The following is a 20,749-nucleotide window of genomic DNA, read 5'->3' as shown; positions in this document are numbered from 1 at the left end:
AGAAGAGTGACATCAAGCGGTTTATAAAGATTAAGTGAGTCAAACAATCCCCACCCTCCACAGACAAAATCAATAGAGAAGCTGAATTATATACACTTCAATGAATTCCTGGGCACATGGAAAATCAGATGAGTAAAATATTAACAGCCTCACTATGGGCCTTTCAGATGAGGTAGTAACAAGTATGAACAGCAGATCCTACTTTGGGAAGGTTCATGGGTGTCCTCAGTCGGGTCCGGACACTCTTCATTAATATACGCTGCTCTGTTGGTAGCAGATGATACTTCATAGCTTCAATGAGGTAATCTTTGCAAGCACTGCTGTTCTTCACCAGTGCTTCTTCCTCAACCCTCTGGAAGAAGAAATCAGACCCACCCCATGAGGGGATAGCTACTTCATGATAAGACTGACAAAGAAACAAGTAAAGTAGAGGAAAAAAGCAATAACTATCCTCCCTGGTTCAGTCTAAAAGTTACAGAGGAAAGTTTATACATATCACTAAAACAAAAGTAAATGATGCCCCCAAATGCTCAAGTATCTGATCTGCAGAGCAAAATGTTTATAAGTAATAAAGAAGAATGCAATGAAAATTATATACTTCAATGTCAGCTACAGAATAATCTTTGGATAATATTATGTTCACCTATTTGTTATCTTTAAACATTAAGCCAAATAGTAAGAAAAATAAGAAAATTTAGATAATGAGTCCTTCAGGTGGGGGAGGAAATATTTATAAATTAAAGACATCTTTTTAAAACACAAACTAAATACCCAGAAAAGGAATTCAAAATACTTTATAACAATGTGCCTACACCACAAATAAAACTTGTCCTTGCTATCCCTGACATCAAGTGCAGGACAGATTTTTTCTGTTCATTTTCTTAAAGGCAGAGTACCAATGATTACACATATTAAAACAAATAATGAGGCTTCAAGAAATTCTAAAATGATCAGCTCTAATCTCCTAATAAAGAAATGTTTGATTAGATGGTTTCAATTATAAATTAAAATGTTGAAATGTTCCTAGTAGAATATTAATAATAAAACAATAAATTTAAAATTGTTCAGAGACTACTAAAGATCCATTTATTGCTATTTATTTCAAATAACCTGGTTTTCCTCAGTTTAGAAGTAAAGACAGAAACCAAATGCAAGCCACTGAAACTGTGAAGGAAAACTAAAAAGTATTTGGGTAGAACATCAAAATTCCATTTCTACAGAGCAGTCAGAGTGGGCTATCAAAAGGAAAGCAAAGGAGATGCAGAGCAGTGACACAGAGCCACAAATGCATTTATTTACATGTACTTAAGTCACCACAAATACTGCCTCCATAAGCTCTAGTACTTGCTTATTCAAATCAGAAATAGGGAAGAAGCAAACCTGTAAGACTGGGAACTGCCCCAAGAGTTAGCAGCTGCCAAGGACAGCAGGTGCGTTTACTGCCCTCTGCCTAGTTACCACTGTGTAACAGGAATCTACACGCTGTCAGCCCAGTGACATGGAGTAGGTGTACTCCTGTGTTTTGCAAAGCTTTTACCTGAACTAAATATTCCCGAGGAAGTAAAGGTAACCGTACATGTTCCATCAGCCGAGCCATAAATTCTTGCCTTACATCCTTGTCATGATTCACCCAAGCTATTACTGCTTCAAATACCTTGCCGAAAATATGGGGGAAAGAAAAATAAGTAATGAGTTATGTACCAAGGCATCTGAATAAAATACAATATTACATTTTATATACAACTCTGCTAAGACATCCAAGTATAATCCATGGCTCAAGTTTTTCAAATCCTGACTTATGATGCACTTGGAAAGTAAATCCACTCCATTTCTTTCTTTGCTTTTTATTTTTTTCATTTGGTACTTAGTATGTACTTAATTTAAGAGGTACTCTCAGGAACTTTTAGATAATACAGTATTGTTAATTGTTAGTCACATTAGGTCTCTAGAACGTTTTCATCTTATAACTAGAAGTTTGTACCATTTGACCAACATCTCCCGGATTCCCCTACTCCCAGCCCCTGGTAACCACCACTCAACCCTCTTTCTATGAGTTTGACTTTTGAGTCTGCATATAAGTGAGATGATACAGTATTTGTCTTTCTCTGACTTACTTCACTTAGCATAATGCCCTCAAGGTCCATCCATGTTGTCACAAAAGGCAGAATTTCCTTCTTTTTATGGCTTTTTATTTCCTTCTTTTTATATACATTGTGTATATATAGCACCTTTCTATCTATTCATTCAGGTTGTTTCCACATCTTGGTTATTGTGAAAAATGCTGCAGCCAACACAGCAATACAGATATCTCTTCAAGATTCTGTTTTTATTTCCTTTGGATATATACTCAGAAGTGGGACTGCTGGATCATATGGTAGATATACTTTTAATTTAGTAGGTACTTTAATAAGTACTTTAGTACTTTTACATATTTAGTGAGTACTTTTTGCTGGGTATTTACTACATATTTCATCAAGTACATTACCTAATCTTCTTGAACTTGAGTGGTAGCAGTGATAATTTGATGATATATGATCTAATTCATTGTTGACAACCTTTCCAAATTGAATTTGGTTCTACTTACTTAGATTTAAATCTGAAGTCCCTCTTGAATAAAGCACCCGAAATAATAAAGCAAAGTGATATCTAGAATGAAAATCATGTACTCTTAGCAACAACTCATTTTTTGGCTTTTTCTTTGGGTTTACAAACAAATGCTGGACCATATACTTCTAAATCAAGGATCTGCAGAATACATTAACTCTCTTTTGTCACAACAGTAGAATGTATTAAAATATAATATTTTATATTAAAAATTATCAAAATAATAAGGGCATTACAACATATACATATGAAAAAGTTAATAAACTATTATGAAGACAGTATTTGAATACATAATTTCCTTCCAGACTGATGAATATACTACCCAGTAATCTTTAAAGGGTTGTAGAAAATGTTCGATGATATGTAAATGAATAACTGGGAAGCAAAAAATAGGTTATTTTGATGCAGGTATAGAGCAAGAAGCTAAAAATAATCTATATTATAATTAATGAGCCTCTTTAATTCACTCAGTCACCAAGTACCTCTATGTGCCAGATGCTAGAAGATAAAGAGGGTCCTGTCAATTCTATCTGCTAACTATTTCTCAGCTCTGTCTTCTCTTCTCCACCCCTCTTTCTACCACCCTATACCAGATCCTATTGCTCACTGGTAACTTCAACATCCTCCTATATGACCCTCACCCCACTTTTGGTCCATTCTGCACACCACCACTTTGGAGCTAGTCTCCAAAAATGGTCCCTAATAAACCACTTCTCTGGTGTCCACACCTTATGTAGTAACCTCCCACAGGAATCTAAGCTGGCCCTGTGTAACCAACAGAAGGTTGTGGAGGCAGTGCTGTGGGGCTTCTGAAGCTGGGTCATAAGATGCCTCTGGTCTCTTGAAATGCTCATTTGGGGGAAGCCAGGTGTCATGTAAAAAGTCTGATCACTGGAGATGAGATGCTATGAGACCCAAGCCAGTCATAGAGAGGAAGGGGGGTGGGGAGGGTGAGCTACCAACCAATACCTGGCCCAGGAGTCAGACAAGCGAGTGAAGGAACCATCCTGGGTGTTCCAGAAACATAAGATGCCATGTGCAGAGGGACTGAAGCCTTGGGTATGTGGCTCCAGTAGAATAATGTCACCCGTCAAGCCAACCCAGCTGAAGCCCCAGGCACTGCAGAGCAGAGACAAGCTGTCCCTATGTGCCCTGCATGAATTCTGCCCACAGACTGTGAGCATAACGACATGGTTGTTTTATGTCACTGCATTTTGGGGTGGTTGTTATGCAGCAGTAGAAAACCAGAACAGCCTCCGTGACATTTCTACAGAGAAGGCATTATCGTAGCACTCTTCTACTGATTAGAACTCTTCAGAGGCTCTTCATCACCAGGATAAAGTCAATTTTTAAAAAAAAAAATTTATTTATTTTTGGCTGTGTTGGGTCTTCGTTGCTGTGCGCAGGCTTCCTCTAGCTGTGGTGAGTGGGGGCTACTCTTCATTGCAGTGCATGGGCTTCTTGTTGTGGCTTCTCTTGTTGTGGAGCACGGCCTCTAGGCATGCGGGCTTCAGTAGTTGCGGCACACGGGCTCAGTAGTTGTGTCATGCGGGGTCTAGAAAGCAGGCTTAGTAGTCGTGGTGCACGGGCTTAGCTGCTCTGCTGCATGTGGGATCTTCCTGGACCAGGGCTTGAATCCGTGTCCCCTGCATTGGCAGGCAGATTCTATTCACTGTGCCACCAGGGAAGTCCAAGTCAATTTTCTTTAACATGGCTGCGAAGGTATTTTATGTCATCTTCCCACCTTATCTCCTATCACTGTGCCAAACATACTGTAAACTCTAACTGTACTGAACTAAAAGAATGCAATCATTCTTTCACACCTCTTTACACTTACATATTCTGTTCCCTCTACCTGGGCTGCCCTTCTCCTTCCAACCCATCCCTGTTTCCCTGGCAAACTCATACGCACTTTAAAAAACTTGGATCATACATCTGAGCCACACTGAACTCCAATCTGTATCCAAGGAATGATTAAAGGCTCCTTCTGGACCCTCTACAGCATTCTGTGATCACTTATTACCCCACTGGTTGTCCCTCTAGTCATGAGTAAAGGATTTTATTTTGTCAATATTCTTGTATGTAGGACTCCATGGCAGTGTCTGGTACACAGTACGCACTCAACACACATCTATTAAACATGAATAGTAGTGTCTTCCTCTCCTCTATATTTCTGGGGTGTTAAGATTATACATTTCACAACCACTTTCACATATTTTTTATTTGGTAAATATTATAACAAATGTGTCTTTTTGCCCCCAAGCAGTATGAATATCCTTGAGGAAAAGAACAACAAAGTTTATACAACAAATCACACAAAGGAAAAACTCAAGTTTCACTTCTTCCAAACACTGCAGGTTCATAAGCTTTTGCACCCTGATTCCCACAAGCTACAAAACCTACCCAAAGAATAAAACCCACTGAGAAGCTTCTCCCTCCACCGATACAAAAGGTGCAGGTGGCTGAAAAAGGCAACCCCAACTTCGGAGAGACAGGCTACAACCAGACAAAGCAGCTGCACAGGGCTCTGGAAGGGGGGAAGGACACGTGGGGAGGGTGGAGTAGGGGCCAGTCGGAAGGAAGAGGTCAGTCTGGAACTAGCTAAACTTTGCCACCTGGGTGACTTCGTCCAACTCACATGATGGTGAAATTACTCTGGTTTGAGAATATTATGTTTGTTTATTTATTTATATTATTATTATTATTATTATTTTGCAGTACACGGGCCTCTCACTGTTGTGGCCTCTCCCATTGTGGAGCACAGGATCCGGATGCGCAGGCCCAGTGGCCATGGCTCACAGCCCAGCCGCTCCGCGGCATATGGGATCTTCCCGGACCGGGGCACGAACCTGCGTCCCCTGCATCGGCAGGCAGACTCTCAACCACTGCACCACCAGGGAAGCCCTATTTATTTATTTTTTAAGTGGCTTCTTTTTATTAATTAATTAATTTATTTATTTGTTTGTTTTTGGCTGTGTTGGGTCTTCGTTGTTGCACGCCGCCTTTCTCTAGTTGTGTTGAGCGGGGGCTGCTCTTTGTTGCGGTGCGCAGGCTTCTCACTGCGGTGGCTTCTCTTGTTGAGGAGCACGGGTTCTAGGCATGCAGGCTTCAGTAGTTGTGGCACACGGGCTCAGTAGTTTTGGTTTATGGGCTCTTGAGCGCAGGCTCAGTAGTTGTGGCACACAGGCTAGTTGCTCCACGGCATGTGGGATCTTCCCGGACCAGGGCTTGAACCCATGTCCCCTGCATTGGCAAGCAGATTCTTAACCACTGCGCCACCAGGGAAGTCTGAGAATATTATGTTTAGATCACAATTTTCCCAGGTATCTAGCTGTGAGAAGAAACCCAGTTCCCCAAAGGCCCTTTGTTTCAGGTAGTTCAATGTACGCAAGCTCTTGCTGTGGGGTCAAGCACAAAACTCTGGTGTCTAACCATTTAGGGAAGCTCCTAAGGAGTGAGAACACAGTTATTTACACAACCAACAAGTCAACTAGCTGAGTTTCTTAACTTCCAGATCAAAGATCACTGGCTGTCACTACACATACAGGGTCAAAAAGTTACAAAACAAAGTGAAAGAAAGGAAAAATACTATATCACTGTACACTGGGAAAAGAAAAATACACTTACCTTCTCTTCTGAAGAAATGGTAAGTTTGTCACTCGAGATTAAGCTGCACACTTGTTCAATGCCCAGGTTGAGAAATTCTTCACTAAGTACGACATCTGCAAAATGTTGCTCTGTTTGGAGGTTACAAAGAAAACCCATTAACGCCACATTCTATTACCATAGTTTCAAACTGCTTAAAAAAGAAGAGGTTTTTACTAATGTAACCTATGAAGGAGAAAACCAAGTGTACTTCCTTAAGGCAAGAACTAACAAGACAAACCCAAACAAACTCTCCTGGGGAAGTGGTCTGTACTTGAATGACAAAGTGGAAGCACAGGCAGGAAGGTAGTCTTACTGTACACTCGGCTGAATCACTTCTGTTTTATAAGGGGGTGTTTTAGAGTTAAACATCTATCTATTCCTTATCTGGTAATAAGACTATCAGTGTTGAAATTTGTAAAACCTTTTGATTACATAAATTAGATAAAGTACATTGTGTTATTATTCACACACTTAAATGTATTATGTAAAACATTAGAGGGCTTTAGGACATAACGGGGTAAGGAGGGGAAGCTGCTTTAATTGAAAACTAAAGACTAAACAAGGAAATCTTAAATGCTGGTCAGTCTGAGTAGATAACTCTGAATTCTATGTAAGCAATTTACTTGGGGGTCAAGTTACACTATTTTATACCCTCAATTACTTTCCAGAAACCAGTGAAATTAGTAATTCTTAAAACTGAAAAAGAAACCCTTTCTTTGATTTCACAAACATACCCACTCCTCCAAAGGAGGGGGGGAGGGGGTACTATTAGTATAATCAATGACTTAAAAACTTAAAAAAAAACCTAATCATTTACAAAGTATCCTTTCCTCCAAATCTAGCTCTCATTTTTTTTTTTTTTTTTTGGTGGTACGCGAGCCTCTCACTGTTGTGGCCTCTCCCGCTGCAGAGCACAGGCTCTGGACGCGCAGGCTCAGCCGCTCCGCGGCATGTGGGATCTTCCCGGACCGAGGCACGAACCCGTGTCCCCTCCATCGGCAGGCGGACTCTCAGCCACTGCGCCACCAGGGAAGCCCCTAGCTCTCATTTTAAAGTGTGAGCTCACAAGGAAATATGGTGGTCAAATCTCAGCTCTGCCACGTGCTAGTTTGTAAAACCTTGGGAAAGTTTTGTAATTTCTCTAACCCTTGGCTTCCTCATCTATAAAATGAGGATAATAAAAATACCTTACATAACAAGATTTCTGTGAGGATTAGATAAATTAATGGCTTGTAAGCATCTAGAACTGTGTGTGGTAAAGGGTAAAGACTCAATAATTTAGCTCCTATTGTATTGTGATCCCTATATTCTAAAGTAAAAATCTGCTAGGAATTCTAGGTATTTTCTAGGTCTTTACAATTAACCATATTCTAATAGTAAGTTTTTTCAAAGCCTTTTTTTTCTAAGGTGAAATAAAAGATTTCATTTCAAATGTATGTTTCAACATACCATAAAAAGGGTTAGTTGGCTTCCCTTGCAGAGAACACAGAGCAAAGAAATGCCCCCAAGATTGGAGAGATCAACAGGAGAACACAGGGAGCTGCAGCTGATTGAAACAGAGACTCACAAGTGGAAACTGCATGTGAATCAGTGCGAGGGTAGGAAAATCTCAGCGTGGACAACTCTGAGAGTTAAAAACTCCAGGGGGGTCCCAGTCATAGGGGGATCCCCACAATATTGTGAGATTTCCTCTAGGAGCTCAACCAGGTTTCCACAGTAAATATGAGAGAAGAATCCCCTCTGGCTTCTGGTAGGGGGAGGAGAAATGAATTTCAACAATTTGAAATACCCAAAGCAATCTGTTCTTAATAAGGCCTGCCCTCAGGAGAAACTAGTTAACCAGAGCCTAACTGACCCAAGGAAGGGAAACACCCAACTCCAGCCCACTCCAGCCATCCTGGCCCACCTAGGAAGGGAGAAAGAAACCCGAGAAACATTTGTCAAGTTCACAGTCCAGAGCCATAGGCTCACTAACAAACGGAGACCTAATCATAGGAATACAGAAGGCTTCCCTCCCCACATCTCACTGCCACATCTCTAAAGGCCTGTTTACAGCAGTTCCTTTCACTGGGTACATCACGTCTGGCTACCAAGAAAAAAATTACAAAAGGCAAAAAACACAACTTGAAGAGACAGAGCAAGCATCCAAACCAGACACGGCAGGGATGCTGGATTTATCAAACTGGGAATTTAAAACAACTATGATAAATATGCTCAGAGCTCTAATGGATAAAGCAGACAGCAGGCAGGAACAGATGGGCAATGTAAACAGAGAGATGGAAAATTCTAAGAAAAAAGTAAAAAGAAATGCTAGAGATCAAAAACACGGTAAGAAAAATGAAGAATGTCTCTGATGGGCTGATTAGTAGACTGGACACGGCTGAGGAAGCAACCTCTGGGTTTGAGGAAAATGGTGGCTACATGTCATTATACATTGTCAAAACCCACAGAATATACAACACAAGCAGTGAACCATATATACTATGGTCTTCAGTTAATAATAATGTATCAATATTGGCTCATAATCTGTAACAAATGTACCACACTAATGCAATATGTTAATAATAGCAGAAACTGTAGGAAGAGGGAGGACACAGGAAGAACTCTCTGCACCGCCCACTCAATTTGTCTATAAAACTACAACTGCTCTAACAAATATTATTAGTTAAAAAAGAATGCACTATAAAGAACATAAATGATTAATTTGTAACTGAATTTGTAATTAATCAAAAGTCAATGAAAAAAACTAAAATTAGTATTCGAAAAAATACAAACTAAAGATTAAACTTACATTTTTAAGAGATATCTAGTCCTTATAACATATTACTTCATAATAGTACTTCAAAACCTAGTGTGAAATTTTTAATAGGATTATAGATTTTAATAAACCATCATGATTAATTACAAAGGTCCTTTCTACATCTGAAATATGATCCTAATAGTTCCTGACCTCACAAGAAGTTCACACAAAAAAATCATTTCAGAAATTCTTATACATAAAGAAATAAGGAAAAACTTCTTTTCAGTGGTTGGATTTGCTTTTTAAAGAATGAACATAAGAAAAGCATACAGAAATTCTTTGTATTTAAAGTTCCCAAATATTGAGAAATTCATTTTAGTGAAAATTTGGCAAATAGCATATAAACTTAAAAATGTTTATGACAGCAAATTGGAAATTCAAAGATAAATACACAATAGCTACTGAACAAAAGACAAGTGAATATAAACCTCTTTTTCCTAGTCATAAAATATTTTCACTTCCAAATATAGGTCTGTAATGATTTTGCACCAAGCTTCTTTTACAATTTTAAAATCTGAATCAAAGAAAGAGATTACTGGCCTCCCTATACTTTTCATGGGGGAAAAAATCTCTAGTGGTAACAAACACAACAGAGAGAATGTAACTTTTCTATATCATGACTGTATAAGTTACCCTACACTCTTGCCTCATTAATCAGAAAAATGGACTAAATAAAAAACAAACCTGGTGACGTTTTAAAAATAATCAATTACTTAAATTTAGAAGTAAATTCAGGGCATTAGTAAACTTTATTCAAAGTCAAGTTTGGGCTCTGAATTCATTGTGTACTCTTTACTAGTGATCAAAGGACGTTAAGAGGGCAGGAAAAGTAGTCAACTACCACAACTGTACCGTCGACCTTCCCATATCCAGGGCTGTGAAACTCAACTGTATTCATCCTACATCATTTTATACAGGGGACCTGAGTATAGACAGATGTTGGTATCAGCGGGTCTCCTGGAACCAGTCCCCCAAGGATACACAGGGATGATGGTATTGCAAAAACCATAACATAGCTGTTATTCAAACAAATAAACCTGAGGACCCTCACCAATTACAAAAAAACTAGTCTAAACGAAAAGTGGAGAAAGATGAAATGTTCAAGGGAACTTTCATTGTAGAAAGTCATATACATATTTTTAAATAGTTCCAACCCTCACATATGTTCTACTTTCTACCTGAACAACCTCTCCTCCTCAGTAAAATCTTTCAGTATTGGTGTCTAATGTTTACCCCTTCACATTAAGCTTTCTTGGAAAAGTTTTGGCAATTATGTGGAGCATCACTAAATATGGAGGGCAGTATCTGGCAACATCAGGAGTAAATGAGTTTACTGTAAGGCCTGCCTTTTCTCTATTTATATAAACAGTATGAATCTTCAAATGTTCTGCTGTATTAACTGACAGGCAATTTGGCAGGACTATTGCTGGTTAATACACCCCAGGCACCCAGACACACCAGATGACGGGCTCAGTCACTGTAAGGCACTCTGGGGCACGAGTGATATTTTAAATGTCTTTGGTTACACAGGTTTGTCCTGTGAATAATATTCTTAACTTAATGTCACCTAACTTGAGCATTTACTGATCTTTCCCACTAAACCTGAAGATTCCACCTACCTACCTACCTACAACAATTCACATAATTTATATGGCCTGACTTCATCCCACACACCAGCAGAACTCACTGTTATCCTAGGGCCACTATCCCTGGCCCAACCCTCTGTTTCCAGAACAGCTTACGCTTGACACTGCCAATTGTCTGTTATTTTATATGTTCTGAAGCCTTGGTCTCCAGATCCTATTGTTTCTTATCAGTCCATGCTTGCTCTGCATGATCCTACCAACCTTAAAACTTTAACCAATTCACTCAGTATCAAACTAAAAACATTAAAAGTAGCATCCATTCTTTTTGATGTGATGGTAAATAGGATTATTTCCTTAATCTTTCTGACACTTTGTTGTTAGTGTATAGAAATGCAACAGATTTCTGTATATTAATTTTGTATCCTGATACTTTACCAAATTCATTACTGAGCTCTAATACTTCTCGGATAGCCTTTAGGACTTGCTACGTACAGTATCATGTCATCTGCAGACAGTGACAGTTTTGGGACTTCCCTGGTGGCGCAGTAGTTAAGAATCTGCCTGCCAATTCAGGGGACACGGGTTCGTGCCCCGGTCTGGGAGGATCCCATGTGCCGCGGAGCGGCTGGGCCCGTGAGCCATGGCCTCTGGGCCTGCGCGTCCGGAGCCTGTGCTCCGCAATGGGAGAGGCCACAGCAGTGAGAGGCCCGCATACCGCAAAAAGAAAAAAAAAAAAAAAAAGATATGATACACACACACACACACACACACACACACACACTCAATAGAAAAAGAAGAAAACTGGGCCATTTGTAACAACATGGATGGACCTTGAGGGCCTTATGCTAAGTGAAGTAAGTCAGATAAAGACAAATATTATATGATATCACTTATATGTGAAATCTAAAACAGCCAAAGTCATAGAAACAGAGTAGACTGTGGTGGTTACCAAGGCTTGGAGGGGTTAGGTCAAAGGGGATAATCTGCCAGTAACAAGATGAATAAGTTCTGGGGATCTAACATACAGCATGGTGACTACCATCAACAATAATGCATTACACAGTTGAAAGTTTCTAGGAGAGTAAATCTTAAATGTTCTCACCACAAAAAAGTAATAGTAATTATGTTTTGTTATTCAATTGTGTGAGTTCATTATATATTTTAGATATCAATCCCTTATCAGATATATAATTTGCAAATATTTTCTCCCACTTTGAAGGCTGCTTTTTCATTTTATTTATTGTTTCTTTTGCTGTGCAGAAGCTTTTTCTTAGCTTGATAAAGTCCTACTTATTAATTTTTGCTTTTGTTGCTTGTGCTTTTGGTGTCATATCTGAAAAATCATTACCAAGACCAATGTCAAGGAGCTGTTTTCATCTAGGAGTTTTATGGTTTCCAGTCTTATGTTTAAGTCTTTAATCTATTTGAGTTAATTTTAGTTAAGTGTTGTAAGATAGGGGTCCAATTTCATTCTTCTGTATGTGGTTATCCAGTTTTTCCAACACCACTTACTGAAGAGATTGTACTTCCCCCACTGAATATTCTCGACTTCCTTGCCAAATACTGGTTGGTGTCCACAAGGGGGTTATTACCAGGCTCCCAGTTCTATTTCATTGGTCTATGTGTCTATTTTAATGTCAGTACCCACCCTGTTTTGATTATTGTATCTTTGTAATATAGTTTTACATCAGGAAGTGTGATGCCTTCAGTTTTGTTCTTCTCTCTCAGGACTGCTTTGGCTATTTGGGTTCTTTTGTGGTTCCACTAAAATTTCAGGATCTTTTTTCTATTTCTGTGAAAAATACCATTGAAATTTTGATAGGGATTGCATTGGATCCATAGATGGCTTTGGGTAATATGGACATTTTAACAATATTAATTCTTCCAATCCATCAATGCAGGATATCTATTTATTTGCATCTTTTTCAATTTCTTTCATCTAAGTCTTGTAGTTTTCAATGTACAGATCTTTCTCCTCCTTGGTTAAATTTATTCCTAACTATTTTATTGTTTTTGATGCTATTGTGTATGGGGCTATTTTATTTCTTTTTTATATATTTCATTGTTACTATATATAAATTCAACTGATTTATGTGTTGATTTTGCATCATGCAACTTTAATAAATTTGTTGATTAGTTTCAACAGGTTTTTTTTTTTTGGTGGAGATCATATCATATAAGATCCTATCTGCAAACAAACAATTTTACTTCTTCCTTTCTGACTGGATACCTTTTATTTCTTTCTCTTGCCTGATTGCTCTGGCTAGGACTTCCACTACTGTGTTGAATAGGAGTGGTAATGGTGGGCACCCCTGTCTAATATCTGATCTTAAAGGAAAAGCTTTCAACTTTTTGCTTTTTGAGTATGACATCAGCTGTGGGCTTGCCATATATGGCCTTTATTATGTTACGGTATGTTCCTTCTATACCCAATTTGCTGAGAGTTTTTCTCATGAAAGGATGCTGTACTTTGTCAAATGGTTTTTCTGCATCTACTAAGATGATTGTATGATTTTTATCTTTCATTCTATTAAGTGGTGTACCTCATTAACTGATTTGTATATGTCGAATCCTATGCATAAACTCCACTTGATCATGGTGTATGACCCATTTAATGTGCTGTTAACATCAGTTTGCTAATATTTGGTTGAAAATTTTTGTATCTATATTCATCAAGGATACTGGCCTATAGTTATCTTTTCTTGTAATGTCTTTATCTGGCTTTGGTATCAGGGTAATGCTGGCCTTGTAATATGAGTTTGAGAGTTTTGCTTCCTCTTTGATGTTTTGTAAGAGTTTGAGAAGGATTAGTGTTAATTCTTCTTTAAACGTTTGATGGAATTCACCAGTGAAGCCAACTTGGTCCTCAACTTTGCTTTGCTGGGAAGTTTTTGATTTTTGATTCAAACTCCTTATTTGTTATTGGTCTGTTCAGATTTTCTGTTTCATGATTCAGTCTTCATAGATTGTATGTTTCTAGGAATTTATCCATTTCTTCAAGGTTATATTGGCATATAAACATCCATCATAGTCTCTTACAATCCTTTGCATTTCTGTAGTATAATGTCTCCTCTTTCATTATTAATTTTAATTCACTTGAACCTTCTTTTTTCCCTAGTCTAGCTAAAGGTTTGTCCATTTGGTTTATCTTTTCAAACAACCAGCCCTTAATTTCATTTACCTTTTTCTATTGTTTTTCTGGTCTCTATTTCATTTATTTCTACTCTGATCTTTGTTATTTCCTTCCTTCTGCTATCGTTGGGCTTAGTTTGTTCTTCTTTTTCTAGTTCCCTGAGATACAAAATTAGGTTGTTTGAGATCTTTTTTCTTAATATAGGCATTCATCACTGTTAACTTTCCTCTTAGAACTGGTTTTGCAGCATCTCATAGATTTTGGTATGGTGTGTTTTCATTTTTGTTTGTTTCAAGATATTTTTAATTTCCTTTTTGATTTCTTTTGTTTTCTTTTCTTTCTTTCTTTTTTAAATTTCTTTTTTTGACCCATTGGTTGTTCAGGGCTGTGTTGTTTAATTTCCACACATCTGTGAATTTTTGAATTTCCTCCTGTTACTGATTTATAGTGTTTTACCACCATGGTCAAAAAATATACTCGGTATGATTTTAATTTTCTTAAATTTGTTAAGACTTGTTGTGTGACCTACCATATGGTCTATCCTGGAGAAGTTCTGTGTGTGCTTGAGAATAATGTGTATTCTGCTATTTTCGGATAGAATGTTCTGAATATGTCTGTTAGGTCCACTGGGTCTAAAGTACGGCTCAAGTCCAATGTTTCCTTGTTGATATTCTGTCCAGATGATTACCCATTGTTGATTAAAGGTGGCGTATTGATGTTCCTGAAGATTATTTTATTATTGTCTATTTCTCCTTCCAGATCTTTTAGTATTTCTTAATACATTTAGGTGTTCCAATGTTGCGTGCATTTCTATCTATGATTGTTATATCTTCTTGATGAATTGAACCATTTATCATTATATAATGACCTTCTCTGTCTCTAGTTACCATTTTTGGCTTAACATCTATTTTGTCTGACATCAGTATAGGTACCCCTGTACTCTTTTGGTTTCCACTTGCAGGGAACATCTTTTCCATCTCTTCACTTTGAGCCCATGTGTGACCTCAAAACTGAAGTGAGACTCTGGTAGGCACCACATATTATTTATTTGTTTGTTTTTAAAAAATCCATTCAACCAATCTATGCCTTTTGATTCTCCAATCAAATCCATTTACATTTAGCGTGATTATTGATAGGTAAGATATTACTAATTCCATCTTACAGTTTTCTGGCTATTTTTGCAGTTCCCTTGTTCCTTTCGTCCTCTCTCACTGTCTTCTTTAGTAAACATGATTTTCTATAGTGGTGTGCTTTGAGTCCCTTCTTTTACCTTTTGTGTATCTACTTTAGGTTTTTGCTTTGTGGTTACCATGAGGCTTACATAAAATATCTTATAGATATAACAATGTATTTTATGCTGATAACAACTTAACTTTAATCATATACAAAAACTCTACCCTTTCACTGCCCCCTTACCTTTTATGGGTTTTGATGTATAATGTACCTCTTTTTACATTGTAAATTCATGAACAAATTATTGTAGCTATAGTTTTTTTTAATACTCTTATCCTTCAACCTTATACCACTATTTTAGAGTATTAGAGTATTCTTAATTTGATTATATGCTTACCTTTACCAGTGTGTTGTATATTTTCATACATTTTCATGTTATTAATAGGTGCCCTTTTATTTCAGCTTGAAGAACTCCTTTCAGCATTTCTTTTATGGCAGAAATAGTGGTGATGAACTCCCTCAGCCTTTGCGTCTGGGAAAGTCTTTATCTCTCCTTCATTTCTGAATCACGGACTAAGAAAGGGCACTCCTGGCACTAAGCCGTGCTGCCATGTGGGAGGGATGACACAGGTGAGGTCAAACTGCTCCTCTCACCCTCTCCAGCATGTCCAAATTTGTGCTGGTATTGTTGTTTTTGCTCTGATGTAATGCTATATCATCTCCTCTGGAAACCTGGACTTCCAAGAAGGCTCTCTCATCTGTAGGGGATAGTCTGGCTCAGTGTTCTCCAGGGGCTCCCAGACTGAAGTCAAGAGGGGCTGGAACCAGTTCACAGATCACTTCAGGATCTACAGCCAGTACCAAGGTCTGCCTGCCTATTGCCTAATGCACAGTGCGCAAGGCTCCTTCTGGGTCCCTTAGGGTATGATGCTGGATCCCACAGCTCCCACAAAGGTACGTTCATTTGTGGATGGATACAGGATATTTGTTGTGCAGGGAGGGAAAGCAAGAATGAGGGATGTCTTATGCCCACGACCAGAAAACGTTTATAACCATGTGAAAACATCAGTGATTGAAATTTTAAAAACAAAAAAAGGAACAAAATATCCCTAAACTAAGTCTAACTAGTTTCTGTCCCCAGTGAGAAAGAAAAGTGTTACTATAAACAGTCAATGCATTTTATTGTCTTGACTTCCGTGAACAATCATCTGCTATCCTCTCCTACTTGGGCCACTGCTCTACCTTGCTGGCCTTTACTTGCTGGCCTCTAAAGTTCTTTAGAGCAGACCTTAATACTGAAGCCTCTACATACTGATGCACACACATCTTTATCTGTTGAAACACAGGCTCTGGCTCATTTTCCCCTCAAATTGTTCTTTGGAAGTTCTTTTCTTAAGATTAGTATTTCTCAACCCCTGTGCAGTGTTTCACCCTAAGAACACTCTCTCCTAGCTTGGATTCTATAACACTTTTTTCTGCCTTTCTAACTACCCAGTCTGTCTCCATCAGCTCCCTAAAGCTAGGTATTGCCTAAAGTCCTGCCTGCCCCAAGTCCCCTTTTCATTTTCTGCTTGTTCTCCTTTAACCATTTCATCCACATTTGTGTGTCCCCAGTTACTGTCAACAGTTGACAATTCCAGAGTCAACGTCTTTCCCAAACCCCAATAACTGAATTTCCAGCTATCTGTTAGTCTCCATATGCTCTGTCTAACCGTCATAGCTATTTTAAACAAACAGATCCACCACAACACCATTCACCTGCAACACATACAAGCAGTCCTCTAAAACTCACATTATTCATTGCCATAGGTCACTTACTTTGGCTTCTTTTGCGCTCTGTGGTCTGACTTTTTAATCATCATACATCTTTCCATTGATGGCTTTGCTTCAGTTCTTGGCTTGATGCTCAGCAAAGATTCTCTGGCTGAGTGTGCTGATTATCTCCTCAAAACAAATTAATGTCTTCTGTTGGCCAAGCTGTCTTTGGCTACTGCTAATAATCTTGCCGAGTCTGAGAACCTCTAAAGTGATACTGCACTTCACTGCTGGTTGTCCCTTGAGCAATCAAGACTAAGACCTACATACACCTTCCTCCAGACACCTGCCTCCTGACCTCCCATGTTTCTTTTGGGTATTAATGACTCTGTTATCCACACTGACTCCAAGGCTAAATAAATTCTCAGTCACAGTTGATTCCCCACTCCCTCTATCTCTTTTTATTGTGGTAAAAACATAAGATAATTTACCACCTTAACCATTTTTAAGTATACATATAGTTCAGTATTGTTAATATGCTCACACTGGAAAATCTAAAACTCTATACCTGTTAAACAACTCCCCTTTTCCGTGACAAAGCGAGAGAGAGGCATGGACATGTATACACTACCAAACGTAAGGTAGATAGCTAGTGGGAAGCAGCCGCATAGCACAGGGAGATCAGCTCAGTGCTTTGTGACCACCTGGAGGGGTGGGATAGGGAGGGTGGGAGGGAGGGAGACGCAAGAGGGAAGGGATATGGGAACAGATGTATATGTATAACTGATTCACTTTGTTATAAAGCAAAAACTAATAAAAAAATACATATAATAAAAAAAAACTCCCCCTTTCCTCCTCCTCCATCCCTTCCTCTCTATAAACCCTAAGATAAATTGTTTCACAAATCCTGGGAACCTTTCTCTAGTGCCACAGGAATCATAAGATCTAGTGGTATAAGGGATCTGAAAGGTCACCTGACCACAACTTTCATATGTAAGAGTAACCTCTAAAATGTTTACATTCAAGGGATATCTAGCTACAGTTTGCACATATCAGCAGAGAGCAAAGCAGTCACCCTTGAGCATTTACTATAAGCTTCTTTACGTTTCTCCTTATTTTGTAACATTGATACTACTTATGCCCACCACAGAACAAGATTAAGTTCTTTCTCTCATGAAATTCCTTCGAACTTTTACAGAGAGCATTATATTCTCCCGAATTTTCCTTCTATGGTTTATAAATTCCTAAGTCTTTTGACAACTACTTCTACAACATGGTTTGGGGTCTTCATCATCATCCTGGCTGTGAATTCGGTGCTTCAGTTCATCAGTCTCTCTGAAAACAATAACTGAAAATGAATTCGGGACTTCCCTGGTGGTCCAGTGGTTAAGAATCCGCCTTCCAATTCAGGGGACGTGGGTTCAGTCCCTGGTCGGGGAACCAAGATCCCACATGCCGTGGGGCAACTAAGCCTATGTGCTGTAATTACTGAGCCAGCAGGCTCTAGAGCCCATGAGCCACAACTAGGGAGAAGATCGCATGCCACAACAAAGAACTAATGCAGCCAAATAAATAAATAAATAATAAAAATAAAGAAATTAAATGAACTCAATTCCATAGATAGGCAGAACAGAATGAGATAATCACCTTACACCTTTCTAGACACGATTACATTACTGATTGCTACTGAATCCACTATCAACAAAAACCCTAGCAACTTTGGATTGGTTTGGCCAATACAAGCCTAATACTTGTCACAAAGCTGAGATAAGAAACTCTTCCTTTTTGCTAAATGAATTTTTATTCAGATTACTGTATCTCAGTAAGGTACAGTAAAAATTAGCAGCTACTACACATTGGCAATAAATATACACACTGAAATGTACCTACAAAGCATTACCTAAAATGTAATGCTACAGGACAGAACATCTCAGAGTCTATTCTGTTTCCTGTACTCTTACCCAGGATTAGTTCCCAGATTCACAACCTCCTCTCTATCTTCACTACCCTAGTTCTCACCGTTACCAACCTCAACTACTCTTTCCAATCCTCTCAACCACATGTTGACAGACTATTCTGTTTATAGCACAGAGCTTGCCTTGTGGTATTACTGATTTGCCACTACTCGTTTACTCTGGCACTGAGTAAAGCCAACCAGTAATATAAAGGCATTTGACAATCAGTTCCTTCTCTCTCAACAAACCCCATAACTGCAACAGAGCATGATTCCCAGTCGTATGGACTATGTCGTGGATATGCAACATACATTGAACACATATTTGTACGTATATAATGTACATAGGCATTCTTCCTTATATATAAGGAATGTCTTCACTCTGTAGAGTAGTTTAACTTTGCTGTTTGCTTCCCTCCTACAAATAAAATAAGCATATCAAGAAATGAGAGATAGGCTGTAAGGTCTGTCACACCAGGTCTAAAGGGTTCGGGTCCCTCATCCCAAATGAAGTCAACAATACAAATCCAAAGTTCTGCTTGTTCTGTTTTGTACCCTGTGATAAGGTACAAAGTAGTCTTTATATCTGATTTCTACACAACAAGCACCTTTTTGATCAAAATTAAATGCTGCAAGGGGCTCCTATAATTCCTCTATACTCCATCCAGTGCAGAATCTATCTGAGAAGTGAGGTTAAGTGCATGGATACAACAACAGTATTTTAGACCCACAAACAGTTTACCCCTGAGAGACAAAGTGTTTGGGGGAAAATAAAGATATCTCTAGTCTTCATTTTCTTAATTAATAAAATGACAGTGTTAGACTAGATAACTGCTAAGGTTCCCAACTAGTGCTAATACTCCATGAGTCTTTCATTCTGAATACTATTAGTCTCTAAGGGAAAAAAAAATTCATATATATATCTCCAGCAGTTCCATTAACACAGACAGTTTGGTGAAACCTGAAAAGAGCTAACTCACCTCAGCCAGAAAAACTGTCAACAAAGCAGAACAGAGAAACTGCATGTAGTTTGTTAGGACATAAATGAAGACCATAATAAGTTTAAGAATATAAAAATGATTAATTCTTTTAAGAAGTGTCATTTAAGTCAGCTTAAATTCAATCAAGAAGTGGTGTACATCAAATGCTTTCACAGTTCTGCAAAGGATATCATTAAATTAACATTGCGACAGACCCTCGAATAAGCGGCATCTATTCTTTAGTATGTATATCACAAAGTCAAGGCTGGTGATACCATTCTTAGAACCACTCTTTCAAGTTTCCTTCAAGAGGGCAGATTTCAAAATCATGAGCTTATTTTGACAGATGTTTACCCCAAGCAGTGATTCCTAGCCTAAATTACAGAAGGGTGGGCAAATGATTGAAGTAAACTGACTGCAGAAGAAAATGTTATGGGACCAGCTCTCAGAGAGAATAAGGCATAATCTAGATATACCAAATTTGGGTGTGACTTGACTACTACTGGCCTAAAAACTCCTTTGAAGCAGGGGTTAAATCGTATTGAGCCTGTCATCACCCACAGCAGTTTGGTACATAAAGAGGGTAGCTCTGAAAGGACTGACCACTGAGTCTAAGCTGAGCAGCCAAAAGATGACTGGGAGAACTGGAACCAGAGAATACATATTTATGAAGAAATACAAGAGCACGAGAAGGCAGGAATATGGTCAGCACAAAGGTTGAAACCTTGGGAGTTCCAAATACCAACAAGGTTCAACATGCCCTAGAGTTGTGCTCTAAGGTGGCAAATGGGTTTATGGACGGAAGACAGTAGTCTCAAGGAGGTAGGAAGAGGGAGGCTCAAGAGAGACAACAGTATAGATTTTGAAGTTGCTGATGGCAAGAGAAACAAAGTACAGAGGGAAAAGACAATACAGATGTCAGACTTAGTATGACTGGAGGCCTGGAGTCCTAGAGAGAATGCTGCAGACTGACAGTCAGAAAGTGCAGAACCGAGGACAGTGACAGTGACAGAACAACAGTCTGGAAGTCTATCCTCCTACCCACCTGGTGAGTCGGGGGGGAGTGCCCCTTAAAGAAGTTTGCCCCCAACATGCAGGTATGGGACAAAGCAAAGT

At 38.7% G+C, this 20,749-nt stretch overlaps 1 protein-coding gene across 2 annotated transcripts in view; it reads right to left on the bottom strand.

The window, feature by feature from the left end:
* KLHL2 (kelch like family member 2) overlaps nucleotides 1-20,749 on the bottom strand; it is a 124,836-nt gene that overhangs the window by 21,379 nt on the left and 82,708 nt on the right. For both annotated transcript variants that reach the window (XM_081238333.1, XM_081238332.1), the window contains exons 6-8: nucleotides 6,232-6,341; nucleotides 1,538-1,654; nucleotides 203-352 (exon numbers count right to left, since the gene is read on the bottom strand). In XM_081238333.1, the coding sequence (XP_081094459.1) occupies nucleotides 203-352; nucleotides 1,538-1,654; nucleotides 6,232-6,341 (377 nt within the window). The remainder of the gene's footprint in view (nucleotides 1-202; nucleotides 353-1,537; nucleotides 1,655-6,231; nucleotides 6,342-20,749) is intronic.

This window comes from Mesoplodon bidens (genome assembly GCF_964165515.1).
Source record: "Mesoplodon bidens genome assembly, chromosome: 1".
In the NCBI taxonomy this organism is placed as follows: Eukaryota; Metazoa; Chordata; class Mammalia; order Artiodactyla; family Ziphiidae; genus Mesoplodon; species Mesoplodon bidens.
The sequence above is the reverse complement of the archived record's forward strand: the minus strand, read 5'-3'. Positions and strand labels throughout refer to the sequence as shown.